The sequence below is a fragment of the Amia ocellicauda genome, chromosome 18, assembly GCF_036373705.1.
Source record: "Amia ocellicauda isolate fAmiCal2 chromosome 18, fAmiCal2.hap1, whole genome shotgun sequence".
NCBI classification, from domain to species: domain Eukaryota; kingdom Metazoa; phylum Chordata; class Actinopteri; order Amiiformes; family Amiidae; genus Amia; species Amia ocellicauda.
Window position 1 is genome coordinate 5571271 of NC_089867.1, and position 17899 is coordinate 5589169.

The 17899-nt window shown below is 39.5% G+C and overlaps 1 protein-coding gene across 3 annotated transcripts in view; it reads right to left on the reverse strand.

The window, feature by feature from the left end:
* Positions 1 to 634: 634 nt before the first annotated feature.
* The window catches only part of col14a1a (collagen, type XIV, alpha 1a), a 98944-nt gene continuing 81679 nt past the window's right edge, over positions 635 to 17899 (reverse strand). For 2 of the 3 annotated variants that reach the window (XM_066691295.1, XM_066691297.1), the window contains 9 exons: positions 17204 to 17257; positions 13027 to 13080; positions 12560 to 12631; positions 9725 to 9760; positions 9042 to 9108; positions 8486 to 8674; positions 5603 to 5680; positions 4153 to 4308; positions 635 to 1995 (listed from right to left, as the gene is read on the reverse strand). In XM_066691295.1, coding sequence (XP_066547392.1) covers positions 1691 to 1995; positions 4153 to 4308; positions 5603 to 5680; positions 8486 to 8674; positions 9042 to 9108; positions 9725 to 9760; positions 12560 to 12631; positions 13027 to 13080; positions 17204 to 17257 — 1011 coding nt within the window. In that variant the 3' untranslated portion in view covers positions 635 to 1690. Of the gene's footprint in view, positions 2517 to 4152; positions 4309 to 5602; positions 5681 to 8485; positions 8675 to 9041; positions 9109 to 9724; positions 9761 to 12559; positions 12632 to 13026; positions 13081 to 17203; positions 17258 to 17899 lie in introns of all 3 variants that reach the window. The other variant, XM_066691296.1, reaches the window with a different exon arrangement.

The window sequence follows — 17899 nt, forward strand, 5'->3', positions numbered from 1 at the left end:
GATGCTTCTATGAAACATTTATAATGCCAGTTTATCCCTTTGAAGCAGCTTCCCTGTTACAAAATAACAGTTTTTAAAATGGAAATGGATTTATATTGCCTGGCCATTTCACCCATTTGAAAAGCCAAATCGATTCCAGCGCCGGGCGGCAGCTGTCTGTGTTGAACAGTGGGTGTGTTTGTTGTACTGGCGCTGTGGCTTTAAACAGTTTAACCTGTTTAACATGGAAGTTAAGTGCTGTATTAACCTCGCTTATCTCAGACTTCACTGCGGCGGTATCTCGACTGGAACTGGAATTCTGCATGTGCTGTTACTGTATACAAATGTGACTTTAATATCGAACTATATCTACAGCCCCACATCGGCCCAGTCCTCACACAGGAGTCTCCAAACACCATCACCTACTGTTTTTTAACATTATTACTTATTTTTGCTCTTAAGACACTAAATCATAATTTAGTCTTGTGGTTGAGAGAAACAGGTCATTCATTGATAATGTGAAAGAAATGAGGGCATCACAGCTGGCAGCTTTAACTCTTCGTATTCATCTGGAAACATTTACCAAAGCATTTAAGACTTGGTAATCGCACTCGTAATCATTAGAAATCCACATTATTAAACTGCGTCACTAATGTTTATGGTTGTACTTTAATTTTATTGGTTACAAAACAAATTAAAAATACATGGCTTCCTAGATTCAAAGGTCTTATGAGAAGTTGTTTCGGATAAACCTGCTCCGCATTCAGTCTATCACCTTCTGAATGGAAATCAGACCTTTAGCCCCGAAATTTAATCCTCCTTCCCCTGGGATGAGGCAATGGTACCAACATTTCTAAGAGTTTTATAGGAACTGACAGACAAATATTACAAGCAGGAAGAAATACACTTGTTTTGTAGACTTTGTAGATTGTGGTTGTTTTTGTATGACCGATCCAAGCACTGCCTACTGTGGGAGTCTGCACAAGGTCAGTGACAGCATCTATAATTACCTGACACACTCGCAAATCCCCAAAAACTTAAAATATCCTAATGTCTCCACCAAAATGACGATATATATATAGATGCATTTCACTTGTGGAATGACTGTATAGGACAAAACCATGTGTCTCTCAAAGACTGGGCAAAAACCTCAAAATGAAAGTATTTAAAAAATAAAATATTTTAAAAATAAATAAACAAGAGGAGCCTCTTTCGATACTACTGCAGACCCCTACAAGGTAAGTGTGAAAATGTTTGGCTACGAAGAAAAACAACATTAGAATAGTACTGGAATGCAGACGAATACAAACTAGTGGTAGTGAGATAACGCCAACACAGACTGTACAAATATTTTTCACTGCGATGGAAGTCATTTACAGAGGCTTACTGCACAAAATAAAACATACAGAACCTGTTAATCCTCACAATCATTCACACAATCTTCAAAGCGACATGCAACTGAAAGGAAAGGAAAAACAATCTACACTGGTACAACCATTTCTTTTTTTCTCCTTTTCTTCTTTTTTTTTTTCTTCTCCCGCCCCAAGAATATCAGGCACTTCCGGGTTTTCCTCTCACAGCACAAGTGGAAATATTCACCATGACTGCTGTGTCAACGTTTTGTTAAAAAATCTAATCAAATCAAATCAAAAAATCCCAGGAAAATGACTAAAACAAACCAGCTGTGCTGTTTGACATGCTCGAGCAATGGCTACGAGTCTTTCAGTGTCCTCTTCTGTTTGTCAGTTTTACTCTTCTGTTTGGAGAGGCTGCGGGAAACCCGGTGGATTCCTGGGGATCTCACTTCGATGGCATCGTCCGTGGGGTAGGGCTCGGGCACGGGCTGGACTGGGCGAGGGGCTGGGTAGGAGGTCTCGGGGTACTGAGGGTAGCCTCTATACCCAGCGTACTGTTCCTCCTCGTCCTCGTAATTGTCGGTGGGATCATAGGTTTGGTAGGAGTTGGGAGGTAATTGAACTACGGGAATGTCTCGGTCAGTTGGGTCCCCATATCCACCTTAAACCAACCACCGCCAAGCGTATTCATACGGTTAGCGCGACAAACAAAAAAGGGAGCAGAGAAATAAAGGCAGAAAATTACTGTCAAACATCAGAGCAGCTATGAAACGGGGGAAGTAGATTCGAGGATTTGGGGAGGGGGTTTAATGGACTTTCGACGCACCATCATCAGTTTTAAGTGCGAAGCAGAAATGCAGAACTAACAGAAACACAAAAGCCCGTCACCAAATTTAACACAGTGAATCTAGAAATAGAGTGGGATGTAAAAAAAAAAACATCTTTCAAGTTGTACAGAGAACAGGTGGGGGGGTATGGACTGGTTACTTTTGGATGTTACGCACGCTCTTGACAGCCAAGGAAGGAAATGTTCAGCAGTGGTGGTTACTGAAGACTTAGGATGGGGTGATGGCAGGAGACTTTAACATGCTTCCCCCGTCTCTTGATCTAGTCTGTCTGTGTGATTAGCAGGACAGAAAGCTGTGTGTGTAGCTCAGTAGTCATTCTCAAACTGTTCTTGGCCTTCAGTTATAAGCCATAGGGGAGGGGCCAAGGCGTTCGGCACAACGGACAAACAAAGAGAAACACATACCACAAGTCAGTAGGCAGACAAAAAAAAGAAAACAACCAACATGCTCCTGGCACAATTACTACACAACTAGGACCGCTAATCACAGACACACGACACAGCACAGAGCGCAGACACTCCCATCATTCTATGCTGGGGTTTATTGCCACTTCACAAGGGGAAGTGGACAATAACAGGTAGCAGTATCGAATATTAGCACACCGATCGGATCTACTGTGGTTTGCGACTACTGCTACATGCACACAAACATGCACACACACCAGGCTCTGTGCATCTCGCCCACATTCATAGTAAAAAAGAAATCAACTTAAAGTGATACAGAATACTATTTTTTTTTCTCCAATACAAAATATGGCTGTTGCTGCCTGAGTTTGCATACAGAAAAAAAACAATTAAATCAGTATTCATTGAGTCACTATTATCTGCTTTGTTGCTTTGTTTAAGGAACACACACTTTGTATTGTTTCCAAAATTAACTTAAAGTTACTTTTGTTTGCATAACAGCAACAAGCTAGACCAAACTTGCATAGCAGGCAATTGCTATCTGAATAGAAGTAACTTTTTAAGGACAATACTGAGAGTCATCTTAGGGAAATGGTCATTAAACATTATAGTAGCTTTGAAAGTAATGTCTGTTACCATTTACTCATCTACAGACAGTTACACTGAGTCGTTATACTCAAAAAACAAACTGGAGGCAGCAACAGAAGCCAGTTTACAAAAATGCAAGAAAACAGTTCTGTAGCTCTTTAATATTTGTATTTTAAGGTGCTGCCAAGGTTTTTGGAGGTTAAAAGTGTAAATAAGTGTCATAGTTAGATGTTTTTTGATCTATAATTCAGTAACGTCTTCACCATACTGTGCAGCTTGTCAAATGTACTGATAAGCTTTACCAGAATCCCACTGTAATTTAGTTGTTTTCCAACTCAATTTTGTACCATTTAAGCTGACAAAGGCCTGAAAATTAAATCCTGGTTCTTCTCACAATTGGGTTTTCTGGTCAGGAAAGCATAAAGTTCTTAAGGGAGTATAAATCGTGTCATAAAAAAGAACAGCAATAATGCGTTTGCACAATCCTATGTGAGCAGGCACAATTATGTGTTTTACAATGAAGCGGGCCTGGGAAAGACACGTTTTACAAGATGGAACGCACGGGCTGAGCCAAACTGTGAGGTTGTTTACGTCTTCAGCAATTATCAGCGGCCTTCAAAGCATTTAAGGAGAAAAACAGACCCCAGCTCTAAGCGCACATCCCAGCGTATGAGGGAAAACTAAAAACCTTCCGTTTAACAAAATAATAACAAACAATTGTGGAAAGTACATTTATAGCTTAGTGGGTGTCTTTTATCTAGTAATAGGCAACATTGCACCTTAAAATACAAGCAGATGGTGTTAAAGACAATGTAAACTTCAGTACATTGTTTGGACAAAGCCCAGAAGTCAAAAAGAGATCTACTCTATGCAGTGAGCACATTGAAGATTCAGGAGAGACTCGTGATGATCCTTGTTGGGCTCTGGGGACAGGGGCATGGCTAACTGAAGGGAATCAAAGGGAGTGGAGATAATTACCTCCGACGTTATATCCCATGCAGGTAGATGCGTCGCAGTACCCAGGGGGTCCGGCCGGGCCTGTGGATCCAGGGCTTCCTGGTCGTCCTGGGGTCCCCTGGTTGCCCGGTCTCCCTGGTGAACCCTGGCTGCCTGTCCGCCCTTCGCCTGGGGGTCCTACAGACAGAGAGAGAGCAGGTTAATGGCACCAGCATAGGAAGAGTGTTGGGTTGAGGTGTTGATGGTACAATCAAGCTCCTAATTCTGGGATTCAACTGAATTTATCAACATGCCTGCTTAAAGGAACATAGACAAACATTTGATCTGATGTGTGTGCACTTTTAAAGTTCATGGATATTCAGCTAGCACAGACTGTTGGTACTTTGGTGGCCAGATAATCTGTTAAACATCTGAAAACAAACTTGACCGATTTTGTACATATATAAAAGCCTAGAATGCTGAATATATGCTTCAGCAGTGCACACAATGATTGAATGGATTAGGCTCAATTTCCATATACGCCCTCTGCCAAATCTCCTGAAAATCAAAATCACATGCTTTCATTAAATCTGGATGCACATTAAGCCTACTATTAAACGGCATTAAAAAACACCCAAATAATCAGTTACTGGTTTGATGTCATTAAGTAGCATTGCCCCAAATAGATGTGATCGCAGGAGTCACTGATGAGGACAAATTTTTAATAATAATATTGCTCGAGCTGTTTAATATTCTAGGCAAGAATTTGAGAAAATCAAAAACAGGTTGCTGCTTTTTCCTTTCATTCTTAATCATATAAATGTCTTCCAGATTTTTTATTTTCACATGGCACTTCATAAAAGGAAATCCAAGGCCTGAAATCCAGAATTTAGAATTCTTATAGCTCATTATCACTTGAGTGAGGAACAGACGTTAGGACATACAGTGTTACCGATAATTTGAGTATTTTTTCCCCTGATCACTGGTACTCATGAACTGACAACAGTTCAGGTTTATGATTTTAACATCAGAATTCTGTGCAGCACGTCTGCTATCCCCAGGAACACGTCGACCAATTGATTTTCATAAGGGTACTTGTCTCTTACTCTGAAGTGCTGCAACTGCACAGCAGGCTTAGTCAGATGAACTGTGTGTCAAAACAGTCCATTGAAAACTTCAAGATTTTAGAACGCTTGCAAGGGTTTTTGACGTGCTTTGAAATTCTTACTGCCGCATAAGAAAAAAATGTTGAATATCACTCCTTTATGTGTCTGCTTCCCCATTCGAGACAGCCGGCACAGTAGTGGTATTTAACAGACCGGCCTGTATTTAGTTTTAGTGGCATGTCTCATAGTTCCTTGGACACATTTACAGATAGATGGGTCACACAAAATAAGGGGGTGTGATTCCTGATGAATAAATATATTAATATCACAGGATTAACACATGAATATATATAATTGACTGACCATTGGAAAAAAAAGTGTCTTACCTGGAGGTCCTTGCTGTCCTCTGGGTCCTTGAATACCAACACCTTGGCTTCCTTTCTCTCCCTTTTCTCCAGGGAATCCTAAAAGGACAGAGAAAAACGATCCCAGAGACATTAGGTTCCTTATTCTGTGCTGTGTGCAATGAAGGCTGCCGGACATTTTCTCAGGGTTTGGGAATCCCCACTTCATCATTTCAGTCTTCTGCTGTGGCCATTGTGGTTTTTTTTTTTTTTTCAGTGAAATTGAACCATCGGACAATGCCGTGTTGCGTAACTGAAGCAGAAAGCTAGGTTTGACAGCCGCGCCAAGAGTCTGATGGTGACATTTCCTAGGCATTGCATCCTGATACTATTTTCTAGGCTAACACATAGTTCCCCTGCCAAAATCATTCCTCCATTGCAGATTGCAAAAACAACAATGTCCTAACTGCACATTTTACACATCAAAACAGCGAAACAATCTGAGAACCACCACAATGTGGGCAATTCAAAATATTGTACAGGGATTCATCACATAAACACAATGTCTCTTACATAACATACATCTAGTATTGTGATGTTAATAATTTCCTTAGACTGAAAGACTCTCTAGCCATGTCAGTGTGTTTTGGTTCTGTCTATTATGTTTCATCCTCTCCGATAGACACATTTTATATTGTAAAACAAATCAAACTGAAATTGGCTGCAGTGCAATATGTCACAATTTTTGCATGTAGTGCTTTTTGCATCCTAATTCCAGATCACTGTCTAGTTATCTGAACACCAACACAACATAATGGAAGAATGGGTTAAACTTTAAATGATTTAGCAAACTTCAAGTTGTCCTAAATTAAAGGAGACCAAGCCCCTAATTTTCTCATTTTTCACTGCAGTATTCTTGTAACTTCACACTGAAGAAATGATAGTTCTTTGTGTGAGATCTTGCCACTGTTCTGTCATTTATCTTTTAAATCAGGAAATACACATAATAAGTCCCAGTCACCGAAGTCTTGAAAATCAACATCTACCATAAGAATTTCCTCTAAATTACTGTAATCCTTATGATGAAAGAGGTTAAGTGGTATGAGAACTCCTCTTGTGCCATTTCTCTTCACTGGGTCTCCTTTGTTGCATCTAAAGTACATTCTGAGCAATGCATTTCACAAATGATACTCATTTTATTGTTCTCTCAGAGATGATGGAGTGTGATGTTCTTCAGTTCATTGATACGAAACATTTTTTATGGCTGAAATCCATCCAATCGCAATGGTTTATAAACAATTCAAATTCCAGCTCCTAAAATAATAAACACTCAGAATTTGCTCATTAAGCCTGGGTAGACTCTTGACTGTTTGATATTGTTTTTCTTTATTTGTCTGCCCTGTAGAGGAACTGGGCCGGCAAACTTATCAGCTCGTTATAACAGTTTATGACCTACCAACAAATTCCTGGTCTATCTCAGAGGAAAGGCTTCAGGATATGAAAGACTGCACTGCACTACTGACAGTAATTGTAAAACCTCTGATAGTATGGAAGTGTGGCTGTTGTTCTTTTCCTCTCAATGTGAACTATGCACTCGAACTACTGTACTTGCTCTCCACACTTAACTTCCCAGTAAGGGCTATACCAGTGGCTCACATATGAGGTATGTTACAGTGCAATGCAATCCCAGATCTTTTTATCCACTTAACTGATGTTTCACTACACAAATGACTACTGGTTGTGTCGGCCTGTAATGGCATGTGTGGAAAATCACATATGGTGAAACTCACCACTGATTGCTCCTTAACCTTGTGAACCACTCTTCAATTAAGAAGGAATGTCTTGCAGTTTACATTCTCTAGACAATGCTCTGCACTGACGGCAAGATCACTTCAGACTCTGCTGGATTTGAAAATATGTCCTATCTGGTTATAGTAGGATCTTGGAGGACTGTCATGTCTTCTGGTATCCATTCTAACCATCTCTGAATTGAGCGCTTGGTTGATCTGATTTCTGAATCAGCTATTCTGTTCAGACTGTTCTTAACTTGTTCATTAAACTTTTACTCTCTTAAATCTGTCTAAAGCACAATTAAGGCTGCACAGGCATAGGTGGTAATTAAATTGCAAAAAACATTCCCTTAGAAAGTGTTGATTATTCTGCATGGGCTCATTATGGTTAAACTCCACAGACACCTGGTCAATGAAACTGCTCACCTAATGAGACACTAGGTGCAGGGTTAATGTGATTTTCAAATGGCAAATTATCATATCTGAGTCAATTAACCCTTTGTCCTATGGTGGACCTCATCCAACACAGGGAAAATATATCTTTAACGTGTCAGCCAGCAAAACCTAGAGAATATGTTCCCCAATTGTCTCTGAATGGAATAAAGTTGGATTTACACAAATAATCCTTCATAACCCAGATAAGGCAAACCACAAACACATCATCACAGAGGCAGGGAAAAGGTGCACATCAGGGCAATAGAGAAAAGGCACTGGACCTTGCAGTGGGGCAAATGGAGGAGAAGGCAGAATGTGATAAGAAAATAAATTTGCACTCAGATTTTAGAAGAAAAGAGTGACAAAGAATTACTTATATAAGTTTGGGATCAGTCATAGGAAAAGCACTCAAGAGGAGAGGCATATATACTACATTATAAGTGCACCAGCTTTTACAAAACTGCCCTTTGCATTAAATCCAAATTCCACGGCAGTCTGAAATGTTGTTTGTATGTGGTTGTCCTTGGTGCCAGCCACCCTTATGGTAAGATATAAATCAAATCGCTTACCTATAGCAGCGCCAAGTAAAATTTCACTGAACTGAAGTGGAAAGTTTCACAAACTGTACCTCTTGGATTTGAATATCCCCTGCCTTAATGACAGTGTTGTAAAGGGTGAGCTATTGTCTGCTTTGCTGTACCTCTCTCCCCTGGTCTACCAGGCTGCCCGTTGGAACCGGGGAATCCTGGCCTGCCCGCTGGTCCCTGCTCTCCTTGTGGCCCTGGGGAGCCCTGCCGCCCGGGTTCTCCTGGGGGCCCAGGCACCGTTCGCACAGACGCAGGCTGACTGGGGATCTGGTTCAGGATGGAATTGTAGCGGGCCATGTGACCTGAGGGCACAGAAAACACTCCTCTTATCACAGCTGCCGGGAACAGCAATAGACAAGATCACTGTGGTGTGGTGTGTGTGGATTCGATCCCTTGCTATTCCCTGCATATATAGAAATGTATACATGAGAGACAGATCACATAGGGCCAGACCATAGTCACTGTGGCATAACAAGCTAGAAAGAAAAGTGTTCCAAGTGTGTGTGAATGCTGTAAAACATCATGGTGTAATTGACAATACATTGTGTCTGGTAATGTGTTGCAATTGATTGCACATAAATGTGTTGGTGTTAATTATGCAGCTGGTTGACTTGACTTAAAGGTACAAAGGGACACCAGGGACAAACACAGAACTGATAAGACACTCACTCTGGATAAGCTGCTCACAGACTTGACGAGCTATTGAACGAACAGCAGCTTGGGACTGCATGTCTCCCTGCACAGAAATAAGCACAAAAAAAGAACAAAGCTGTTGTCTACTTATATTTAAACCATTGCTACACACAGGGTTCCCTGACTAAAATATTCAGCCTTATGTGGGCTTTTGTGACGCTTAAAAACAGTGACATCACATTTGCTATTTACACCTGATCTGACTCCATTTCACCTGGTACTATTAAACCCTTATCACACATTTAGGATAAGCACTTTCTGTCATGCTAATCTCATTTGCTTTTCATGTGAACAAAGAAAAAACACAACACCTTCTAAATTACTTTTCATTTACAACAATGGCACACAACGGTCGGGGCTTTCAAAGCACTGGTTATTCTATTGTGCTGGTATAAATGGTAGAGCTGAGGTTTAATTAACAGCTATATAATACACTGCTAGGCAATAACCCTTCTGACATTTCTAGGACAACGGTTAATTTTGGATCTCTGACAGTGAACTGCTTTTTTCCCCCTGTGCTGATAAACAGCAGTTTCATGGGAAATGAGGTCTAACCCACGTTATTAAGAGTGCTGCTTGAGGGATTATTGTAATTATGAATGTTTAATTATTCTAATCTTCATTGGAAGCATTTGAAAAAACAATCAAATCCAACATACACGTTCACCCTTTTCTCCTTTTAAGCCATGAGGACCCTGTGGGGGAAAAAAAGTTTTAATTATTAAAAAAAAAAAAAAAAAAAAAACATTTGAACACCCATAAACAGAATGGATGATATTAATACATTTTCTTGGCAAGTGGTTCCTTAAATTCCTTGCACATGAACACCTGCTCATATTGCTGGAGAAAGATTTTTTATCATCTTTTAAGACAAGACACTGGTAAGTCATAAAGATTTATGCACTACCCTTCACGTGCAAAGCTTGATGTAGTTTACAATCTGTCTGTCTGGGTTGGTGAGCTGGCTCAGTTGGTTAAACATGGACTGCGAGTGTGTAATGTACCTGATGTATTGGGATAATACAAAAATGAATTATAAATGCAGTTTGTGACTATAAACCAGCGCTGGTATTTCAAGGAGCAGTTGGACTGTGCGAGTCTGACAGTGTCTGACTTTGTCAACCAAGCAGAGAGGGGGAATGTGCACGTTTTCAGCAGGCAAATCTGTTCCCATCAACTAACAGAGGAAAATAAGAGGTGTGCAAAACACTGCCTGTCAAATACTTAGTGCCGTGTAATGCTGAGATGAGCCAGCGGTGAGTTTATCCCATGTCATCACCCAATTACACTGCAGTGAAGGATTGGTTTAAGCAGCTGGGGTCAGTAAATTGTTAACTTTAAAACCATTCTTTAAAAAAGTGTGTCTGATAAAGTCTTTTATAAGCCTCTATTAAAGCCTTACTTAAACTTATCAAAATTCTTCTAGATTTATCTGTTGGAAAAGGTCTGCTCTTCCTGTTCGATTTTTTACTTCCCTTTCGAAGCACATACTGTCGTGCTCCAACTTTTCAAGATAAAGCACCATATACACTGAGTACATATTATTATTGTATATTAATCATAAATGAATCATCCTCTTTTCTAAACCTCTGCCTACATAAGTGTCAAGTAAGGCCAATCTTCAAGTTTTTACATAATAGTAAACCCTCAAGAACTATTGAAATATTAAAAACCATAAAGAATGTATTTTCTTTGCATTCTTCTCTTCAAAAAGGCATGTATATATATATATATATATATATATATATATATATATATATATATATATATGTCCATTATTCTTACAAAAAGTACTGATATGTACACAATCTGCCTCCTTTTTGAATATTCAGAATGGGGAAATGCAGTTCGATTTTCTTGTGCCACACACAAAAAAATAATGCTTTCATTGTGATAGATTTTAAATCTGACAAGCCAGATAGTAGGGCTAAAACCTATTTTCCTCGTCTTTAATCAGTGGGAAAGCCAGCCAGCTTTTATACTGCCATGCATCGACTCTATGATTTACATCACATCCCCCTGCCAAACTGTAACAATCTATTTCTGAAGCCCTGGATTCTGCAAACAATGCTCCCATAAACTGTTGCTATTAATCTCTCAGCAGTATGATCATCATTCAGTGAGACACATTAATTCTCATTCTGAAATGAAAAATGGCAAGAAGCTTTGCATCGAAATCTAAAAAAGGCCTGTGTTTAATCGCAGGTGAGACTGAAAGATACTGACTCTGGAGATAATGCCAGGTTTTATTTTATGTTTTTTCCTCATAGAATGAAAAATATTCCTTGAGACAGAAAAGGAAAGAAGAGCATTTGCGTCTAGTTAGTCTGATGACTCAAGAATGTAGATGAACAGTTATAGCAAGTGGCTCCTAATATAAACTGCATGAGGTGTTTCATAATGTAAGGGAAGCTTCACAAGAACAGCAATGCGTAGAAGACTCGCATAACAAGAATGTGAGGATCGATTTCTGAAAGAGTCAGCATATCTCCCCAGTCATTCTTGCATTTATTAATTTCCTTATGTATAAACGTCATCTTGATGGAATTTGAAGTTCAACATAATGATGGAAGTCTTTGCAATTCATACACACAATCACAAAAACTTAATGAAAATGGATGAACACTGATTAATAAATGATTGGTATATGAGCAATTTATATAACTAAACCAGGCTTAACTCGTTCACAGTGAAAATACACTTTATTGGTGACATTCCATGTCAAAGGTTTAGTACCTGGCTTCAGTATAAATTACAGATTTTTAATGGTTTCACAATACTTGTACTGGAATACATCCTAATAATTCAGAAATATCCAGCAGTTGTCCATTTGGATTTCCAGTTTCCCTTGAGTTTAATGAATTTTTACTGTTTTGGAATTCACAACATTTACAGTCACAGCAGGGAGACCGACAGAAAAATGTGATGACCAAACACATCTTTAACAAAGCGCAAATCAGCTTTTAGGGGGGACAGTTTCCTGCTAAGCGATCTCTTTTCTCTCCATTCAATGCTACCTATGGGGCGATATTTAATCAAATACCATAATTATCTTCTCTTCCACGGATCCTCCTGTTCTATTAATTTGTCCATGCATTTTGGGAATCTAAGTACCACTCGGAAAATCTACCACTCAGATGTGTCTGGCGTCTCTCAGAAGCAAGGCACTAATTTCAGTAAAACAGGCTAGACGAGATAAATGGTCTAGCGGATGAGAAAAGTGAAATCTCACATAGTGGAGGTGTGATTGTTCTTGTGAGATTTTTCCCTTGGCATCTCTTTCTAGATGTGTCTGTCACTAATTTATTTCCCCCCACTAGGTGCTTTTCATCTTTGGTCCAAGCTTACCCTCTCACTTTAATTAGTTGTCTTCCTCTCAAGATGCTTTTCACCTGCTGTAATAGAGGTCTCTGACACTGTGTAAACTGCTTGTGACTGAATATACGGTTTTAAAAGGCATGCGCACACAGCAGAGAAAGGAGACTTTTACTCACAGGTGGGCCCTGGTCACCCAGGGAGCCAGGGGGCCCACTCGATCCTGGGGAACCTGGAGCTCCGGGGGTCCCCTATGAATTAAAACAGAGTGATACTTCAGGATAAACACACATCTGTGATGAATATGCAGCAAATGTTAAAAGCCAAGCATTTGTTTTAGCACTCAATAATTGACTTCAAGACTCTCATAGATATAGAAGTATGTATTTTACTTTACAGACCATAATCTGTACAAAATACTTTATTATGAAAGAAAAGTAACTACTATTTAAACCCCCCTGCTCCCTTCTGCTGAAAATGTTACTCAAGTTACACATGGGTTTAAAAATGATGGTTATAATTTTACAGTAGTCAGGAATAATACAACTATGGGCATCTGGAATCCTCTGATGAATGAGAAATTACCAGCAACTTCTGGCACTCAGTCTTTATTGATGTCCCCATAACACTGAATGTATACACTTACAATTGGTCCTGGGGGTCCCTGTTGTCCCTGTGGTCCATCTTTGCCTGGAAGGCCCTGAAGTGCAGAAATACAATTTGGTTGGTTGTTACAAACTCAATCGAAATCATGTGATGTTATGATGAGGTTCCCTGGACAAATAGCATGACAGCACTTAAGGAATACACCCATATTGTGTTATGTAATCTCCTAAATGACTAATATAATACGGGGGGAGAGGGGGCAGTGACAGAACTTTAAGCCAAGCATGAGCAAGTTTATAGACATCACAGCACTGAGAAGGGTTGCACACTGGCTGATAACACTATTCCGTTGGCTGACCTTTAACTGTTGGCTAGGTCTACATGAAATTACGGTCTCCTTCCCCTATATGATTTACTATTTCAACCACATTCAACCTATGCCATTTCTTCATGCTTTCTCATTCCCGAACTATCAAACTCTATACTTTGTATCATCCAAAAAAGGCTGATTGTTTAAGGGCAAGCAAATTAAAAAAGCACCAACACAGGCGTGTGAGAAAGGTGATGCTAACTGCAACTGGCAGTTGTACTAAAGAGAATAGCAGACCTGTTGTGTCTCCCACGCAAACTGAGCAAGACAGGGAGAAAAAATGCAAACACATGAGCAGTCTTTTTACAAACACAATACTGATCCATAATGCAATCTGAGCTTGGTGTTTACAAGCTGAGGGCAAAAGTGAAGGACCTTGATTGCGTGCTTAGTCTTAATAGCCAGATAAGTCAAAGGCCATACTTGATATGAACACACTTACATTGCACAGGGTGTTATTTTCCATAAATTAATTTAGATTATATATATATATATATATATATATATATATATATATATATATATATATATATATATATTTTGTAAGCATTAAGATTTGAATCACATTATCCCATAATAGCTTCATATGGCAGACCGTCTTCTCAGGCAACCACTTCAGGGACACTCCTACCTGTGTGAGTAATTCAGTAACACACCAGAAAATTAAGCCCTGTATTCTTCCCATATTTGTTCCCCTTTTTTCTTATTTTTATTTGCTCTGTTCCGTTGCAACAAGAAAAGTCTTATCTTGGGTTTAGTGCACTTGCTAAAGGAGCAGAGACATCATGATAAACATGTTTTATAATCCTGTGAGTTTTTATTTTGTCTCTGTTGTCAAGGCACAGACCAGATGCATCCTTTGAAGTTGCACGTTTGCAGAGAGGGGCATATCTGTGCCTGTTGCTGCTTGAGCATCCTTTCATATTGGGCTTTGTTGCTGAAGTAGACTGTTATTTAAATCAATACATCTCGTACAGTACATATTAATTTGGTGGAAGTGAAACTTTCTTGTTACAGACTAGAAATTATAGCTTGAGGAGATGGGGCTTGGAGTTCAATATGCAATCTGGGACACACATGGCCGCTTTTAGGCATTTTAGCAGACATACACACACACACAGTACGCTATTTTAATTAGCAGGGATTAACACTGCTAATTATAAATTAAACCTGGGAAAAATATTTGGTTGTGTGTTTGACTTCACTATTAAATTCCCACTCAATTATATTCTGTCCACGTCCCTTGTTTTAGTTCAAGTAACAGATGGAGTGGTAAAATGGGGGCTAAAGAACCTTTATGTCCTTTCCCTTTTACAAAACTGAAGTGAAAGCGCTTTTTGGACTGCAGTCTGTGACAACGGCAGCATCCTTTAACGCTGACGTGAAACCGTAATGAGGCCTGGGATGGAAACGGCCCAGTTTTAGTGCTAATTGGAGAACAGCATGGCTTGTGCTCACACCACACCGTCCACTCACCATTTGGCCAGCCATGCTGACTGGCTGCTGTGACAAAATGACTACCTCCATTGGGATTCCATTGCGGTGGCACTTGGATCCATGAATTGCTGGCAATGGGACACACAACCACCACTGGGTAGCCTAGCTTGGCTTGAAACCAGCAATCCATATGAGGTTTAGCTGGATGGGCCATTGCAGAGCGTTTCTTTACTGTTTTACATTGCAGATGTGGTAAAAACATAATGATGGGGCTTAAGTTGACTGCATTCATAGCAAATTACAAACATGTAGTGTGTTAAAGCTGGTTCTGACAAGCTTTTTTTCCCGGCAAAATAAAACAGTTATTTACTAAATAAAATACTGAAATGTGCAGGTTAGCTGTATAATTATCATTTCACTTGATCACAATTAAAATGTAGCAGGGGAAGTCTGTTTTGTCGAGTTTCACATTGGAGGTTGGATCTGTAGGTAGCAGTTTTGGGAGCTGGCCAGTTTCACAACAGGGCGCATGACAAATTCTCCCAACAATCACAGAGAGGGATCCAGACATTGTTTATGGCTGTTTATTAGACATGTAATGCACTCTGTGGATCCATACTGTTGTGTACATCTATTAGATAAAACTGTGTTTGTACTGACCCCACACTAATGAATGTAAATGGGTGTCACAGTCATTTCAAATAACCCTTCTGCACACCATACATAACTGGAAACGTATAGATTAAGGTACAACAGAATCACCCTTTTAAAGTGTTTAATGAAGAAAAATACATAACACTGGTGGGGCTTCACAGCATGTTAAAGGAGAAATAGGTAATCATGCTTCCTTCAGCCAGCTCAATGAGTGATGCATGCTTGCCCTAAGCAATCTCCAACCCATAACTAGTTATAAGCTGCAATTTCAGATAATATATCAGCATTATGAGTTTCACCACACTGATATGAAAAGGCAGTGTACTACAACTAAAAGCAGGCTGTTAAATCAACTCTGTGATTCGTTTTAATTTCCTAAAGCACTCCTGCCCTCTTTGTTTTCAGTCGCATCAACGTAGTCTTTTATCTGGAAGAAACATCATAACTGCGCCCCGGCTCGGTAAGGGAGTGGAACATTTGTTTGGAACAAAGCCCTTAAAGCGGCCAATCAAGTTTGCCGTCAGCAGGAGAAAATTAATTATAATAATTTAAAGAGTAGTCCGTGTACAAAGGCAGAATGGGAAATAGTTTCCATGTCAGTTCACTCTCTCAAGGCCAGCAGAGGATTTGTGTGGTCTGATAATTATATCATTTGGAGTCAGAAATGTACTCTGACATCCCTGCAGTGGCATTTAGGCCAATACATGGATTCGTAGTTATACACAGATTGTTTTAGGAATTATTGATATCAAATGCATAAATCAACACTCACTAGACGGAGGGAGTAAATGTAACAACAGTTGTGTGTGGGGAGAGCTGACATTTGAAAGCTGCCACAAGGGAGGCTATGGATCCCAAATTCAGAAAAAGGACTGAAAGGAAAATAAATCCACTGTAGTCCTCGCACAGTCAGAAAAGATAGTAACATAGTGTAGTGATCAAACACATTTAAGTTTGCCCTTTTATTCAGAGTGAGAGAATGGTGTCCCAAGTCATCCAGAGAGAAAGAAGAACACAATACAGAGAACTGCAGCAGCAAGCATGTCTTTCAGCTTCAAAGCACACCCACCTGGCAACGCTGTTAAACTGAACCAATTCAGCACAAAAGACACACAGCAACTAAATGTAATCAGTGCTTTTTATGCAGTTTTTTGTATTATAATTACCATAAAGAGATCCTTTTGCAAGACACTAAGCCAGATTTGTGAATTCTATGAATATATGCCAATACACTTCTAAATATATATATATATATCACTGACATACTGCCTCGGGAGTTAATTTTGTTCCTGTGGCATTTGCAGGGTTATGCGAGACTCAGCTGGCTTCACCTGTCTTCTCCGGAGCCATTTCATTAGCAAAGTCAGAAACTGCAAAAGCTCACAGGACACATGCAATAGGAAAAGCAACAAGCAAGAAATTAACAGAAACCGCCTTTATCAATGCCTGAAACGCTAGATCAGGGATGTCATCTTTCATTTGAGGTATCAGTTTACACTATGCACCACAAGGTACAAATACATTTCCAAATCTAAAGGATTGTCTACCCTGTTGAATGTGCCATTGCCCTCAATTCAAGAAGGACAGACTGTTCAGCTCTGAACAAATTAATCTTTCCCCAAACACAAAGGCACCCAGCAGCTACATGGATTTATTTATTCTAAACAGTGACTTTTACATGTTTTATTTTTTCAATATATGCTAATATCATATGAATTAATATAGATCTTCTGACAGGATGGTGGTGAAGTCTTACCCTTTGACCCTGTGTGCCATCCCTCCCTGGTGACCCAGGAGATCCAGGAACACCCTAAAAATCAAAATGAGCAAAAGAAAAGATTCTGTTCTTAGCTGAGTTCTTTGTTATGTATTTTCAGCATTCCCCACTTCTCCCCCTTCCTGTACTCCATTAAAGGAAGCAGCTCAATGCCAGCAACACAAGCTTTGGCCTGTATTGCCTGGTAATGGATAACTCTCTCTCATCTTGTACCCACCTCCAGGCTGTGCAATATTGTTCAACAGAGGTGCTTGTGAACACTAATAAACAGATTTTTGCATGTACTTCATCATATTTGCAAAAGCTATAATTCAGCGCTAGCCAAATCTCTAATTTGGTTATTGTACATGAAATATATATATATATATACAGTGAGGGAAAAAAGTATTTGATCCCCTGCTGATTTTGTACATTTGCCCACTGACAAAGAAATGATCAGTCTATAATTTTAATGGTAGGTGTATTTTAACAGTGAGAAACAGAATAACAACACAAAAATCCATATAAACGCATTTCAAAAAAGTTATAAATTGATTTGCATGTTAATGAGGGAAATAAGTATTTGATCCCCTATCAATCAGCAAGATTTCTGGCTCCCAGGTGTCTTTTATACAGGTAACGAGCTGAGAGTAGGAGCACTCTCTTAAAGGGAGTGCTCCTAATCTCAGCTCGTTA